General features: G+C 41.9%; 1 protein-coding gene across 2 annotated transcripts in view; it reads right to left on the bottom strand.

Annotated features, from left to right (window-relative positions):
* The window catches only part of CTNNA2 (catenin alpha 2), a 2,255,723-nt gene that overhangs the window by 565,698 nt on the left and 1,672,776 nt on the right, over window positions 1–17,249 (bottom strand). For both annotated transcript variants that reach the window (XM_066572940.1, XM_066572941.1), the window contains exon 9: window positions 11,419–11,571. In XM_066572940.1, the coding sequence (XP_066429037.1) occupies window positions 11,419–11,571 (153 nt within the window). The remainder of the gene's footprint in view (window positions 1–11,418; window positions 11,572–17,249) is intronic.

Below are 17,249 nucleotides of genomic sequence, written 5' to 3'. Positions count from 1 at the left end.
TGCAACATCAAAGATGGAGTAAAGTGATTACAGCCTATACAGGGTTAGATACAGGCAGATTAGCAAGCTAGCCTTCCCAAAGGCTAAGAAAAGCATATGGTTTTCAGCTCATTGAAAAACCAAAAGACTGTTGACCCATTTTCACAGGAAGTTAATCATTTCTGAATGACTGCCAGTTTACTCTGAATGGAGGTGGGCAGCCGGAAGGGATCTCCGGCGTACTCTGCCTCCTCTCAGTGAGCAATTATCGCTTCTGTGTAAAAGCTCAATAGCGATAATCATTAGCATGGCTGTTGAACACTTAAGCGTTTAGCAGTTATCTTATGTAAAAGTACCCTAAGTATCAAAAAATATCAATAATAACAGTGTAACAATAACATGAAAGCACTCCTGTGTCTCTTCTACAACAATGCAATAACTTGGAAGTTAACTTTAGGCCCATTTCCCACCTTAAAACCTTACAGGATACATGAAAGTTGATCTTTTGTTGTAAAACAAAGGCTTACCTCAACTAACTTTTTGGCATGTTTATAAACCACTTATAGGCATATTCTTTCACTTTCTTCTCTGTGCTGAAGTTCCATATGAACCCCATTTTCGAATGGCACCCAAAACCAGAACCCTGGGATGGATAGTAAAACACATTCTAAAACAGACCCTTCCTTGAACATCTGGCAATCGGCTGTGTGGGGAAAGTATTTAAATTTCTTTGCAGCACCTCCACAGGAGAAATGAAGCATTGCAAATCTCTTAATGAATCAGGCACCTGTTCATGTATAGCATGAATGTGCTGGGTAAACCAAAATGAGAAATATGATAACTGTTGCCACTCTGGCTATTATATGAGGATTGTTAACAGGCCATTCCAATCTATAGGGTGATTCAAAGGACCACTCAGAATATCTTCTAAATGAAAAGAGTTACCAATAGGAAACTTTGTAGAATACCTAGAAGTGTGGGGGGAAACGTTTTGTCACTACAATGGTGCCCACCGGCCAAATTGGTGACAGCCATCTTAGAATCAGCCCAAGAAACTACAGTAGAGAGGGGACATGGGATACATGATTTAAGGGTAGAATTTCATCATAAATTGATAGGTGGTTATATTTTTCAATAACTGTAACCATGTTTTCAGTTATCACTAATGTCATGTTGAGTATTAATAAAGTTATGTTGACCTTTTGTAGTATGGAAAACACTAATCACATGGCTTTTCAAGTACTAGAAGCCAAAACGTCTTTCCCCTTCCATCTGAGCATTCTACAAAGTTTCCAAATTTTATCTTTTTTGATTCATAAGTTATTCCAGGTGGTCCTGACTTTGGAATTACCCTGTATAACCTCTGAATGACCTAATATGATATATACAAAATTAGCCAACTCCTTTAAGCTTAAAAGTTTATTTCAAATGAATACCCCCTTACCATATCTTATTAAGACATATGGCTGTTATATTGGTGAGAGCGGCTTGTAAAGACTTTCCCGTCCCATTAGATAGAATAGAGAGAGTCGCTAACAAAGGGTATCTTTCATCCTGTTAGACCTAGTTGATCTATATATTACACAGTCATCACATTCATACCACTCATGAAAAGATGGACACCATGCATGTATGGCTGGAAAGATTGAATAGAGCATGTAATGTGCTATAGATCCCATCTATGTCTTTATCTTCTGCCACTTGAAATATATGACTTCAGTCTTCATAGCGTACAACTTGTAGCCAATTACATGCTCAGATTGGTTACAGGAGTAGAACATCAAATGGAAATTCCCAATTTATAAAAAAAAAATTAAGACCACTAGTCATTGAAATGAAGTAAGAAATGTTCTCCCCTCCCTCTTCTCATACACCAAAAATGAGCCAATTACAACACTGATTGATACAACATTACAAAACTGATTGCGGTCGTGTTTTGAACCCATGTAACCACCGTGTTCCACACATGTCTTATTGATTATACTGTGGTATTTCATCTACAAGAAAAGACAAAACTAGAAAACCTTGACAGGAGGACAGGAATTTCTGCATTATTATTATTATTTTCAAAGAAACGCGCTGCTAAGCAACCGGCGGCTCACAAATCATTCGAATCTACCTCCTGAGTGCTGCAGATATCATTACCAAACAAACGTGATTCATTTGCTTGTCTCGCGGCCCCAGTTTTAGGTACAAGATATTTTGTTTTTTTATGTTACCATCTTACAAATAAGAAACAAGTTAAACAGAAGTAAATAGTTGATAATTACCTCTCAACTGCGAACAAGGCCTAGATTAATCAAAGAAAATGGAATGAGTATCTACGATATTGAAAGCAAGTGGAATTGTTAAAGAAAGAAATTCCCAAAAATTCCAAAAAGTCTCGATTTTAATAGGAAGGAGCTTAGACAAAGAAATAATACCCTAAAGGGTCATAACCAGCTAGCTGAGAAAGTAATATCACAGGAGGAATTAAAATGCTAACTTGTAAATTTGGCATTTAATAGCTATAGAAATGATGTACTGGACTGTAGCAGAGGCTCGGAGCTATGATTACTAGTTCCGGGCTTTCCTTAGTGAATAGACAACCATTATAAAAGCCAGCATTTTAATAGATGTTACTCTTGGGAAGCTCATACAAGGCTGATCCTGCCACACTGCCATAGAACTGAGCTACAGAATCATCTGTCAACTGGTCCCTCTACGTAGGTGGCTACATCCGATGAGAATTGGACATTCATCTCTTGAGCTAAGCGGCCCGTAATATTCAACTTAATTGCAGCCTATTAATGTTTTATATATTTAACATTCCACTGCTTGGAAGAATTGAGCACTGTAGATATTAACTGAGGATGTTTTTCACAAAGGAGGCTTTTACACTGTAAAGGGAAATCCCACCCAAAATGTATGGTAATTGGTAACCTCTATTTTACTTGCTTAAGGACTCTGTGACTATAAGCAATGATGGTGGTTGGTCTAACTGGTTGTATCAAAGAGAAATAAATCAAGAATAAGAAAGAAGAGGAAACACTTATCTTCTTCTGTGTCATACAATAGTTTTAAGGGTACTGGTGAAGTTGAGGTTCAGTTTGAACCAATTTGGACCAAAGAAAACTTCTTGTCCAATTTCTGCAAACAGGTCGAATCAAACTTTTGAAGCCTGCCATACATTGGTCCTGTAGTGGCCACTAAAAAAAGTCATGCTTCTATCTAGTTGGAGATCTGCTGCCTTGGACACCCACTGATAGGCTGATGTGAAGGCTTTTGTGGTTGGCCAGAAGACTCACAAAGCTCTCTGCAGTGTTGTGGCTCAGACACTACTGCACCTCTTTGCTATTGAAATGAATTGGAAAGAGCTGAAGTGCAATAATGGGGGACTGCAGTACAAACAGCATTTTTAAAGTTCAAGAAAGTCACTGCCCCTTCACATCAGCTGATTGGCCAGGATCCTGGGAGTCAAACTGCCACCAATTTGCTATTGATGAATCATAGAATAGTAGAGTTGGAAGGGACCTCCAGGATCATCTAGTCCAACCTCCTGCTCAGGATTCACTAAATCATCCCAGACACATATTTGTACAGCCTTTGTTTGAACACTTCCATTGAAGGAGAACTCACCACCTCCCATGGCAACCTGTTCCACTCATTGATCACCCTCACTGTGACCTATTCCTGAGGATAGAACAACATCTTTGTACTGGAAAAGCCCTTTTAAGTAAGCAATGCACAGTGATCCAAATAGTCTCCCCCAAATTCCCCAAAGTTGTGCAATTTTTGCCCCAGACTGGACTTTAGAAAAACTGTGATGAAAAGGGAGTAGAAAAGTCAGGACTCTGGAGGGACCCATTGGCGACTATGTGCTCTCTCATGCTCCCGGCTGTTGGAGGTTTATAGCTGACCATTTTGTCTTTATTATCTTACTGTCTGGAATTAGGATACTGAACATAATGCCTTAAGTTCACCCAGCTGTCTGGAGAAGAGGTCTTTGGACCTCGAAACACATTATATTTGCTACTTTTAAATAAAGCATCATTGGTTCTTCATATACCATTGACTTTATTATTCATTCAAAGCTGATAGTCTCCAATGGGTTGTGCCAGAGTCCTAACTTTTCTACTCCCTGTTCCTCATGTTTACATGTGCTAACATGACTATTGGTTGACCAGCAAGCTATGCTGACAGCATCTCATACAATTCTAGATCACAGCTCTATAAAGTCCAGCACGACAGTCCATCATCTGTTTTCTGCTTTTTACTCTCCTGGGGTGCCCCACCTGTTTATTCCTTCTTCATTAGAAGATACTGTGGAAGAGAATGTGAATACCTTGTCCTCATACTCTTGCTGTAGATGACTAAGCTGAAGGGCACAAGTAGACTATTAATGAATGAGGCCATCGGGACTGCAAAAAGTAAAGCTTCCAGGGTTGGAAGATTTATTCAAGCAAGGACTCTAAATAGGGTATACAAACATTTGATGAGTAGCACATAGTGACAAAGAACATAGTGAGGATGGTTTACACTAACTAACAATACATCACACTGTCTCCTGTATTACAATGCATACTTATTCCCTTGCTCAATTCATGTTCCTTTGATAAGTAGCAGCATCATCTCCTTTCTCAAAGCTGCATTTAGAATTCTGCTGGAATTCAGCAGCAAATGAACGACATATCCCTAATAACCACACTAAGCACCTATAACACAATGCATTTGTCACACGGCATTTTAGGAGGTTCTGTCCACACTAGATGTAAATGACATAATGTGGATGAAAGGTGAACCTATTGTATGCATAGATGAGTTTGACTTATCAAGCTCTCCAGAAACCAACCAAATATTGCAGCCTGCCATACATTGGCCCTGTAGTGGCCACTGAAAAAAGTCATGCTTCCATCTAGATGGAGGTCTGCTGCCTTGGACACCCACTGATAAGCTGATGTGAAGGTTCTTGCGGTTGGTCAGAAGACTCACAGAGTTCTCTGCAGTGTTGTAGCTAGGTAGTCTACTGTACCTCTCTGCTCTTGAAGTAAATGGCAGAGAGCTGCAGTACCATAATGGGTGACTGCACTACGAACAGTCAGCCAACCCCCTTCTATGTTCGTGTAAGGAAACATTCCTTTAGATGTGAAGAAACTTTCCTCTAGATGTAGTGGTCACCCCCAGGTTACAGTCACAGTCCTTGGTATACAAACTTATTAGGTCATCCCTCAGCCATTTTTTTTCTAAACTAAATAACCCCAATTTTGATAACCTCTCTGGGTATTGTAGTCTGCCAATTCCAACTTTTAATTCAGTTGTCCGTCTTTGAACCCACTTTGTCCTTCTTGAAAACCGGTGCTCAAAACTGTACACAGCATTCTACAGCATGTGTGGTCTGACTAGTACCTTGTAGAGTTATGTATTGATTTGAAGAAATGTTGCCATCCAATAGGTGGCGCTGCAGAGGTATTGTTCCTTCTTCCTTGCTTGCAGGTCTGAAGGAGATATTTCACATTCCTTTCACATTTCTTGTCACTGGACTAATTATTTACCGTTATGGTCAGCCCTCCCTGGTATTTATCTAAATACTATTAATCCCAACATGTCTGTGCCCTCTTACCCTCTTTCTCCCATGTGATCAAGTGTTATAGTAAATGCATCTTATATTCCACTATGCCTGAGGATGGACCTTGAGAGGTCCGAAAGCTCGCTGTGAAATCATGCATTTTTGTTAGCCATTAAAAGGTATCATATCTACAAAACTACTTGATTTCTCTTACTGAGAACAAACACATTCTAGTAAAACAATCACTTTAAGTTTGGCACTACCAGCAAATAGCTGGTTTTACCAGGATAAGCCATGGCCAGCCTGACATTTTCTCTGCAATGGCTGCTGCAAGGAAACATAGTATTACATGAAAGCCAATCTGATAAATGGATGGTCATTTAATACAAGGTCACCGTAATTCTACCAGAACACTAACTACTATTACGGAGTCATTCTCTGTTACGGCTCATAGAGTTCTGATGGTTGTATGTCCTAAAAGAGCATATAGAAAGGAGTTGCCTTCATTAGAGAACCCCTTTATAGGGAACCTGTCATCAGTTTTGTGGCTATCAAACCACCTATATCAATAAAATAATAAGTAATACACATTTCCAAAGTTATTCCAAGTCATACCTTTAAAAATAAACTATTTGCATTTCCCGCACTGCATGTAAATTCATGGTGAGCAGTCCGGTGGGCGAGCCAGACCATCTCTGCTGACCTGTATACCTCCCCTAACACCGCTCCTCTCTGCTACAGTAGCATGGGGAGCTGTCCCCTACGTCATCAATGCAGCGATCAAACTCTCATGTATGTGCTGGAAGCATGTGGATCAGCGCATGCACAGTTGAGTCTACTTAATATGCCCACAAAAGGGACAGATTAACGGCTCATGTGCCAGTCTCTGAGGTTACAGTGCATGTGTGAGAGTTGTATCCCCGTGCTTACGACATGGAATAACTCTCATGTCACAGTAGCAGAGAGAAACAGTGTAAGGGGAGGTACGTATGCAGCAGAGATAGTCCGTCCGGCCCACCAGAGATAGGGCAGCCTACCCACTGGACCGCTCGCCAGGAATTTGCATGTGAAATGCTAATACTTTTTCAGGTAGATGGATTTGGATTTGAGTTGCCAGACAAGTTTGGCTGTTGGCTAACTGAGGTGGTAGCACCTCCTAAGGAACCCCAATTTAATGCTTAACCCTTCCAAATGGGATATCGGCTTTGCTGTGGGGTTCCCAAGCCATTGTACACACAGATAGTCCCAGTAATGTGGCTGCTAACACTGAAAACAGGTGTGCAGTGGAGATACAGGTTAAAGTCAGGAATGGCACACCCTGAAACAGCTGTCTGTACATGGATTCTGGCTTGGCTTTTAATTCCCAGTCATTGTTAGAAGGCTGGTATAAAGAGTCCAATATTGACTTGCAGGAAAACTGCTTTCCAATAGGTGGTGGTGGAAAAGTATCGTTCCATCTTCCTTATTTGCATATTACCCAGAGAAGCATGAATGACCTTATAAGTCTCCTCACTCACTGACCTTCTAGGTGCTCTCCCTAAGGAGAAAAAGATAGCGTTCCTGACCCACATTACACGCCTTTCGCTAGCTAAGCCAGTGAACTACTGCACACTAATGAGGCGTAAATACCCCGAAAACAGATGTTTATGTATAGATTCTGGCTTGGCTTTCAATTCCCAGTCATTAATGCAAGGCTTCTATAAAGAGTCTAACATTGACTTGCAGGAATGCTGGCTTCCAATAGGTGGAGCTGAAGAGGTATTGTTCCATCTCCCTTATTTGACTGGCACCCAGGCACAGATGCCTAAATGAACTCCAGTCTTTAGGTCAGGAAAAGCAGCAGACAAAACTGAGTCTAAAAAACAGAGCTGAGATCATGAGCTACAAACAAAACCAGGAACACACAAACTGGGGCTTTATCACAGTGGTAGGAGGCCAATTCCTTAGGCATCCACCCTAGGGTCTGGATGCCTAATATAGGAGATGCAGGGATGGAATTGTAGTGGAACAGATTAGGAAACGCATACTGGCCCTTTAGGATTGGGGGTGAGGGCATGCACGAGCCCTATGGGCAAAGAGAGAAAGGGGGCGGCAGTGGAAACAGTATGGTGAGCAGTATATGGAGGATAATAATGGCACCCAGCAACAAGTGAGCTGGAGGAGCGGCGGTGGTGCACCGTGAGAACTTTCTTTTTAAAGGTATGATTTCACCAGGATGTCTTGGAAATGTTCATTATCTAATTGTTTACTGGTGTAGGAGGTTTTATAGCCAGGGAACTTGTTGGCGAAAAGCTAAGGGTTTTCTTCCAATATGTTACCGATTGCCAAATTAGGGTATCAAGCCGGCTTGGAGAAAAAAATCACACACAGCAACAGGCTGTATGCTAGAAATTTTTCTGGTTTATTGCAGAAGCTTCAGTCTTATATACTATTTCAAAGAAATGAAGGCGTTTTAGCAAAACAGTGTACGTGCGTTCTTGAAAATCTGGACTTTCCCACACATTCTTACCATAACAATAGGTCCTTGAGGCTTACGGGAACCAGTGTCTAGCACAAGATACCACAAGATACCAGATGTACATTGCTTGTAATCACAGACTAAACATTTTTAGCTTCTATGCTGAATCATCATGTGAATGTTAGTTAAAATCAGGTTAGAATTGTCCAGTAACTGTGTATATGAAAAGACAAGATGGAGGTACTTTGGTTCTTATAATCCCTCACAGAACTGATGACAGGTTTCCTTTAAATCTTGACGGTCCGCACCGGTGATCCCATTGAGGTTTCCGCTAGGTATTTGGAGCGAAAATCAATCTGTCAAAGGATTAAATCCAAAAACCACCAAAAGAAATATTACTAATTCACATAACGGGGATCAGATATTTAACAAACCAATAGAAAAGCTGCAGGAGATCAATTAGTAACATTACTCAGAGCTTCACAACATATCAACGACCAATAAATAATAATCCAAGAAGGTTCGGTCTAACGCCGGCGATCATTTATTCTAACAGTGCAGTAAAATGAAGCTCTCTCTATATTTACCTCGCTTCATAAAAGGCAAGGAAAATGCCTCTTTCTACATAATTATGTCTCCACTTAGCCGCATCAGTCTAATTTTATACTAAGCAGTAAATTTACAATTTTTACACTAGTTTTGTCCAGAGAGAAAGAGTTTTGGTAATTAATGTTTGTTTTCTTTTTTTTTTTCTAGAGGCGCTTTCAAAATTAAAATGGTAAAACTACGTTAACCATGTAAATTCCCTTGGAGGATTTTTTCTAAAGAAGACATTGAAGGAGTTCGCACACGGGCGTAAGCACATATATGCTCACTATCGTGGAAAGCGTTATGTATGGCGCAGGATTGCGGGCTATTGCCTGCATCGCCGCATTTTACTGTACTTTATTGCTTTGCTGGTACTGCTCACATTGGCGCGGTTCCAGCAGCGCCATCTTTGAGTGTGCGAGGAAGCTTACATAGTAAGCAGGTCAGCTGACTTGGTGGGCAGATCAACTAATTTGGTAGGCGGGTGACCTAGTAGGCCTAGGGGGGGGGTTGCTTAAACCGATTTCAGGCAGATGGGACCTTCTGTGTGCAACTGTGCAAAAAAATAGAGCATGTTGCGTGTTTTTTCCCCGTGTTCGAAATGTAAGCGGAAAGACAAGTCAATGGGTTCTATTTGCTGCGCACTGCGAGCACAGATTTTACCGCCACAAATAAACTTGTGTCGGCAAAATCAGCATTTACTATTTCAGGGTGCATTCAGACCACCGTATATCGGCTCGGTTTTCACCGGGGGGGGGGGGGTGAGGATGGAAGAGCCAGGAACAGGAACTGAGCTCCCGCCCCCTCTCTGCCTCCTCTCCACCCTCTCTCCGCCCCTCTGCAATATTTTCAATGAAAGGAGGCGGGACGGGGGCGGATCTATGTTATGAGAATTAGCCCCGCCCCGCCCCTCCTCATTGAAAATAGTGCAGGTGGGTGGATAGGAGGCGGAGAGGGGGCGGGAGCTCAGTTCTTGCTTCTGGCTCTTCCATCCCCCCCCCCTGCAGAGAGGGATGCCGTATATTGGCTTGGCGTGAAAACCGAGCCGATATACGGTCGTCTAAATGCATCCTCAGTCTGTATCATGGACCGACATAATAAAGTACATACAAAGCCGCATATGTGTTCGTAGCCTGTTTTACACATGTTGCTAGGAGACAGTAGGGGGAAAAGTGACATCAATTGGGGCTTCTTGTTAGTTTTTTGCATGTGTAAAAAAGACCGCAAATACAGATGCAACGCGGATGTGTGATTTTGATCCGTGAAAAACTGAACGTTTTCCATGTGGTTTTCATGCTATTTTCTTGCAATTTCCGTGTATTTTTATAGTGCCTTTTACATTTTACACATGAAAATGTACTTTTTTTATTGCACTTTTTTCTTTGCTCTGCGCTTCCTGCTTTTTTTGTTTGCCCCCCCCCATAATGACCTGCATTAAAAATGCATCGCACTCATATAAAAATCCCATGCAAATCGAATGGCATGCAATTGTGATACATATTTTTTCATGCTCCGATAGAAAATAATGAGTGATTCTTGAACAAGAATTGCCCAAAAGAGGACATGCAGACTGTCGGTACGAGAGAAAAATCTTTAAACCATTTAAGTGAATGAGCACCACCACACCATTCACAGGGGGCATTCGGGGAGTTCAGTTTTCAGGACAGCTGGTGTGTCAACAATTGTATGACCTGCAATCAGGACAGCCCACTGGATTGAAAAATGGTGTCATTAATAGGTTATAAGCCTAGTGTACTACATGTACCATGTGGTCTGACACTCTTTGTATGCTTTATCTGTGTGCCAGAATAGTACTAAGCAGCCGCCGCTCTCTATATAAGGAAGGTGCGTGAGCGGTTGTTCATCAGTACCTTGCACCTGTGTGGTGGATCCTCCGTTTAGCATTCAGGCTGTATGCACATTTGGGATGTGATGTGCATACATGCCCTCTTGTATTAGTATATCAGTATGTAGATGAATATAAAATAAAACACTCTATGCCTTGCAGGTGCTGCTGCTGCTGGTGGTGATGCTGCGCTCCTTTTTCTGCTTCCGCCATGTTTCCTTCTCCTACTTCTCCCCCAAATGAAAAATATGTCAGTATGGAAATACAGATCTACAAGCTCTCATGTTTCCATGAGAAGCACACTCTGTCTTCAAGGTGCTGTTGGTGGTCATACGGGTGGTGTACAAGAAGCAGCTGTAACTCTACAGCTGGGGTCTGTTTGATTCCTGCATGCAGGACTTTTTCATGTGGCACTTCATGTCGGATCTGTACCGAAAGCTCCAAACAGAGCCCAGGGCGCAGCTGTGAGCAGAGCCTCAAAGGTCCCACAGAAACTATATCCTGCCTCTCCCAGGCAGAATGTTAGTTATTCATTAGTAAAATAATAGATATTCCGCGCTTTATTGAAGATGGAGCACAATGGCAGTCTATGAATGAACATGTCCTATATGTGTTTGTATTACAGCTTATACTGGGTTAGATACAGGCAGACAAAAAAGCTGACCCTCCCATGGGCTGAGAAAAGCAGCTGCAGCTCCCAGAATAAGAAAAAAGCCACAAAAAAGATAAACCATGCAAACTAATAGAATGATTTATACACTATTTGTGATGACATGCCTGAGCATAATGAGGAACTGACTGTTTTATATATCTAAAAATCCACAAATGGCAACAAATCCAACGTTTAAGACCACAAAAGCACTCCTGTATCTCTACTAGGACAATGGAATAACTTGAAAGTTAACTTGGTGCTATCATTATTACAACATTAGGCCCATCTGCTACCACAACACCTTACAAGATATATGAAAGTCAATCTTTTGATGTAAAACAAAGGCTTACCTCAACCAATTTGTTGGCATGTTCGCGGAACACTTGGGCATATTCTTTCACTTCCTTCTCATTACCGCTCTTTGCAGCCTCAATAAGAACCAGCAGGGGCACATTTGTCTCCAAGAAAGAGTCTGAGATATGGTCCATTACCGCCTTCCGGAGCTAAAGGGAAAAAAATGATAGGAAAATTAAGATTGTGTCTTTTAATGGGAAATGTATTTAACATGTAAATCAGCTAAATTAGCTTGCTATTCAGTATGTGAACTGTTGCCAGTTACTCTTAGACTATTTTTGCCTTAGATAATTGTATGAAGAGTATGTTTAGCGGCATGTGCAAAAATATGAAATAGGTTAAGCAGTTACTAATGCTCCAACAGAATTAATTAACTTGTGTACAGACATCGCAGGTAACAGTTTGCCAAACATCAATACTCGAGAATCACCAGGCAGCTCAAAGTCCTGAAAGGATTGTTTTAGCAGGTGCCAGAATGTCACTTAACAAATGGTGCCATATTTGGAAAAATTATCTAGGCACTGTGTTAGTCACTAAGACAATGACTGAATCAGTGGGGATATCAATAATGACCCTGTTTCCTGGAAAATAAGACCTACCCTGAAAATAAGCCTTACCCTAATTTCTTGAGATTTTTGTGGAGGCTTGAAATATAAGTCCTACCCCTAAATTAAGCCCAGCTGCATTATATATGTATTTAAAAACAGCAATACATGTCCTAGCAGTCTCGGTCCATGTCCCTCCTGCAACTTTCTGGAGCTCTAGAATGCTTCCTGCAGTCCACAGAAGATTGCTTCCTGGTTACGGGATTCACAAATTCCACCTCCAGAAAGCAATGGCTTTGATTGGTTCTCAAAAGCTGCTCAACCAATCAGTGCAGTGCTCAATGAACCACTGTGATTGGTTCTCGAGCGCTGCTCAGCCAATGAATGCAGCACTGGATGAACCAATGAATTGGCCTATCAATGCTATGGCTCAGGGACCTGGACCGAGCCTTCTAGATAAGTATAAGACACTCCCCTTAAATAAGACCTAGTTCATCTTTGGGGGCAAAAATGAATATAAGACAGGGTCTTATTTTCGGGGAAACATGTTACCGCCTGACACAAATCAGCTTTTCAAGAATCACCAGTACTCGCAAATCACCAGGTAGTCCTCTATCTTATCGCTGGTATAAGTATGTCAACATCCATGTAATGTCCCCTTTGCAAAAAGTTTGGTTCAGCATGAACTAGAACCTCAGGCAGCTCATCTCAGCCAAACACACTAAAGTGACGTCTACCACATGTCTAACAGTAAAAGGAGAAAGGGTCACATATTCTTGCAAACAGTTCTTCCTCTTCTTTATCTTTTCTTAGTTCTCCTCTTCCCCTTTTCTTCTTTTTCTTCCTTTTGTGTCTTAACTTTGCCTTAAAAACAGCTCCACAGACTCCTAAATGATCTACGAGTGTTATACTGGGGTTTTATATTGTATAGACATTGTTATGCACCAGTTGTATCGTGTACTGTTGAAGTTCCAGTTGGGTTCAAGCTAATTTGAACCAAACTTTGACGAAATTTGGCAAACTTATGAAGTGCAATTTTTCAAAAGTTAGCTCAACACCAATAGTTATATTTGATTCTGAGACACTTTACCCCAACAGCTTCATGTACAGATATATTAATAACCTGGTGTTACAATACTGGTCATGGCTGGGATCCAAATGCATGAAGACAAGGAGTTCAGCTCAATTTAGAATACTGATATGGGTCTTCAGAGAAGCAGCTAGTGAGGAACATAATGCCGTAGGTAATTCATGAAAGTCTAAGAATAGTACAGTGAAGAAGAGAGTTCCCTGAAGCATGAGAAAGCAGCTAGGCAGCATGGTCACAATAATCATGTAAGGTTTAAATTTTCTACATGAACTTAGGTAGGTCTAGACAGCAAGTTGGCTTTTGCAAGAGACATTATTGACCATCCCCATTTAAGGAGAAGTGAAGGGACAAACCAAGGCCTCCAGTAGTAAAGAGTAAAAGTGCAGCACAAATACTTTAAGGTGTAAAACAGCGGCAACTAGTGGTTGATTCCTAGTAAAACAATAGAATCCTGACAGCTGGGTAGCTCCAATGTGACTTGTGTGATCAGAGTTGTTATTTTTTTTCCTCCCCAAGAATTCAATGGTAAATCATGGTATTACCAGTTCCTATTAAGGTCTATGGGTTGCAAACTTCGATAGTATCCCTTTTCTGATCCAAAGTCATCTGTCCATCTTGGCATCTGAATTTTCCCTCATTATAAACAATATATCTTCATTTTTCTCCAAAATTGTGATTCACAATGCACATTAACTCCCACTCTAAACATTCTCGCAAGAGAATGTGTGTTCATAATTTAATCTTCTAAGTCAATTTTCTCTTAGACTGCCCATAAGAAAAACATGTAGGAGAACATTGACGTGCATTATAGAACAGATCTAACAAGCAGCAAACCTTGAATGACCATATTTAACCATATGAAATGCTTGTAGGTTTGAGGTAAACCATGAGTTAGACCCTTTGCAGTTTGAACTGCACAAGATAAGCAAGATGTCCTGATTTTATCACATTCTATGTGTGGAATATAGCTTTTAAAGGTTTTACATTACATCTGGTGGATGTTTTCTATTTTAGATTTACTGTGGGTACTAGTTCTTGACACAGAATTGTCGAGCATTGGAACTCATCAACTACACTCGTCAAAAAAAAAAAAAAATCAAGCACCTAGAAGGAGTTGTCATTTTGTTGTAAAACATGTCATGCAGTTACATCTCAGGCAGGTACGCAAATGATTAGAGTTGGGGTGTGATTAGATGAACAGTCCTGCCACCTGAGGCCCTGAAACTAGCTCCACCTTGGCCTATAAAAAGACTCTGTGGCCCCTTGTGTGTAGTGGACTTTTTTCCACTTGTGTGACCCCTTGCTGACCACTAGACATGCCTCTACGATTCAACTGAAAAGATTTCGTACAGTTAGAGTTTGAGAGGGGGCACATTATTAGAATGTGAGAAGCCGGATGGTTGTCATCAACAAATTGCCCAGCACCTGGGTCATTCTGACAGTACTGTTAGGGGGTGTTGGGACCAGTGGATGTATGAGGGCACACAAGGCAACCTGGCTCAGGATGCCCCCGAAAGATCACCAGTAGAGAGGATTGTCTGATCATCTGACAAGCAGCTCCTACTATTTTATTGTCCACCATCTAAAGACAGTTGGCACCATTGTTACAGGCCGCTGTAACCAACCATGCTGCCCATTCAGGTTTAGTTATTGCACTCAGCTGTTAAGCTTGGTTTAAAGAAAACGTCTTGCACCAACACTTTTTGATCTAAGATTTGCAAAACCAAGTTCACTTGGTCTGTGATCAAAGGTTGAACCAAGAAGAAATGTATCGCAGAAGGTGAATGGTGACTGTAGTCAGGTGATCTTCTCAGCATTCATAGAGATAGTAAAAACATGGCTGTGGCAGCAGCAAATATGGGTGTAATTTAACCCCACAGGAAAAGCCTATCAAGCTATGAACCAAGTCTCCCATGTTTGATTTTGGCTGCTAAACTAAGTTCAACTACTGCGTTTAAGACCCTGTCTTAGATTAATTTTTGCCGCAAAAGAGGCACTAAGCCTTATCTTTGAGGGGGGATGTCTTATTATACTTACCTAGGAGGTTCAGTCCGGGTCCTTCCGCTGTTCTCCAGAGCTCCATGGCGCTTGCTGCAGTCCTCGTTTGTTCACAGAAGATTGCTTCCTGGTTACAAGATTCATAAATCCGGCCTTCAGGAAGCGATGGCTCTGATTGGCTGAGCAGTGATCGAAAACCAATCAATGCAGCACTCAATGAACCAATGCGATAGCTGTGATTGGTTCATCGAGCGCTTCGTTGATGGGCTGAATAGCACTCAAGCCAATCACAGCCATCACCTTGTAGAGGCGGGATTTATGAATTGGCCAATCAATGCCTCAGCTCGGCCAATTCATAAATTCTGCCACCACAATGCAATGGCTATGATTTGTTCTTCAATTGCTACTCAGCCAATCAATGCAGTGGTCGAAGAACCAATTACAGCCATCACATTGTGGAGGCAGGATTTAAGAAGTGGCTGAGCTGCAGCATTGATTGGCCAATTCATTTGGAGGAGGGATTTATGAATTCTGTAACCAGGAAGCGATCTTCTGTCGGTGGCCGAGGACTGCAAATCCATGTGCGGCCACCCAAAAAATGCTTCCGTGTGGAAACCAAGTCAAGAATTAACATGTCAATTCTTTTGTTCCATGACAAAGAGTTCAAAATCCACATATGGAAAACAAACTGAAATGTAATGGCATGCTAAAAGAATGTGGATTCCAATGCAGATTTTGGTGCAGAATCTGTGTCCAAAAACCTCGGTGTGAACGGGGCTTAAAGGGGTTGTCCCGCACCGAAACGTTTTTTTTTTGTTTTTTTTTAACCCCCCCCCCCCCCCCCCCCCCGTTCGGCGCGAGACAACCCCGATGCAGGGGTTAAAAAAACAACCCGCACAGCGCTTACCTGCATCCCGGCGGTCCGGCGTCTTCATACTTACCTGCTGAAGATGGCCGCCGGGATCCTCTGTCTCCGTGGACGGCAGGGCTTCTGTGCGGTCCATTGCCGATTCCAGCCTCCTGATTGGCTGGAATCGGCACGTGACGGGGCGGAGCTACACGGAGCCGGCATTCTACACGAGCAGCCCCATAGAAGACTGCAGAAGACCCGGACTGCGCAAGCGCGGCTAATTTGGCCATCGGAGGGCAAAAATTAGTCGGCTCCATGGGAACGAGGACGCCAGCAACGGAGCAGGTAAGTATAAAACTTTTTATAACTTCTGTATGGCTCATAATTAATGCACAATGTACATTACAAAGTGCATTATTATGGCCATACAGAAGTGTATAGACCCACTTGCTGCCGCGGGACAACCCCTTTAACTCAGGCCTGATGGGGAACATGAGGGTAACTTACACAAGGCAGAAGCTCGCCGAACATGCCTTAATTATTCTCACATTAGATTTTTATACAGAAACTAGAGATCTGCTTGTTTCTCTTTCAGAGAATCCGACATTTTCGGATGTTTATTTTCATTGTTAAATAGTTTCCTTTGCGCTGATAGTTTTCTTACACCGATAATGTAACAACATGATACAATATATCAGTAACCAGCTTGGCAGAAATCCCAGGAAGTTACTGTGGCAACGACAGCGGCAAGTCTTCACAATTTACATATTTAGCTTAAAAAAAAAGCAGAAAAGATTTAAGAGATAATCAGCACACAATATAGAACGAAAAAATGCAGATAAGTAACAAAGGTCTCTATATACTGGATGTTACTAGAGATGAGCGAACGCGTTCATCCGAGCTTGATATTCGTGCGAATATTAGGGTGTTCGGGATGTTCGTTATTCGTAACGAACACCATGCGGTGTTCTGGTTACTTTCACTTCCTTCCCTGAGACGTTAGCGCGCTTTTCTGGCCAATTGAAAGACAGGGAAGGCATTACAACTTCCCCCTGTGACGTTCAAGCCCTATACCACCCCCCTGCAGTGAGTGGCTGGGGAGATCAGGTGTCACCCGAACATAAAAGTCGGCCCCTCCCGCGGCTCGCCTCAGATGCCGTGTGAGTTAGATGAGGGACAGTGCTGTTTGTACCGGAGCTGCTGTAGGGAAAGAATTGGTAGTTAGTGTAGGCTTCAAGACCCCCCAAAGGTCCTTATTAGGGCCACTGATAGCTGTGTGTTGGCTGCTGTTAGCAGTGGCAAATTTTTTTTTCTCAAAATCGCCTCTGCAGACCGTTGCACCTG

This window comes from Eleutherodactylus coqui, chromosome 7, assembly GCF_035609145.1.
Source record: "Eleutherodactylus coqui strain aEleCoq1 chromosome 7, aEleCoq1.hap1, whole genome shotgun sequence".
NCBI lineage: Eukaryota > Metazoa > Chordata > Amphibia > Anura > Eleutherodactylidae > Eleutherodactylus > Eleutherodactylus coqui.
This window is presented reverse-complemented; position numbering and strand designations above follow the sequence as displayed.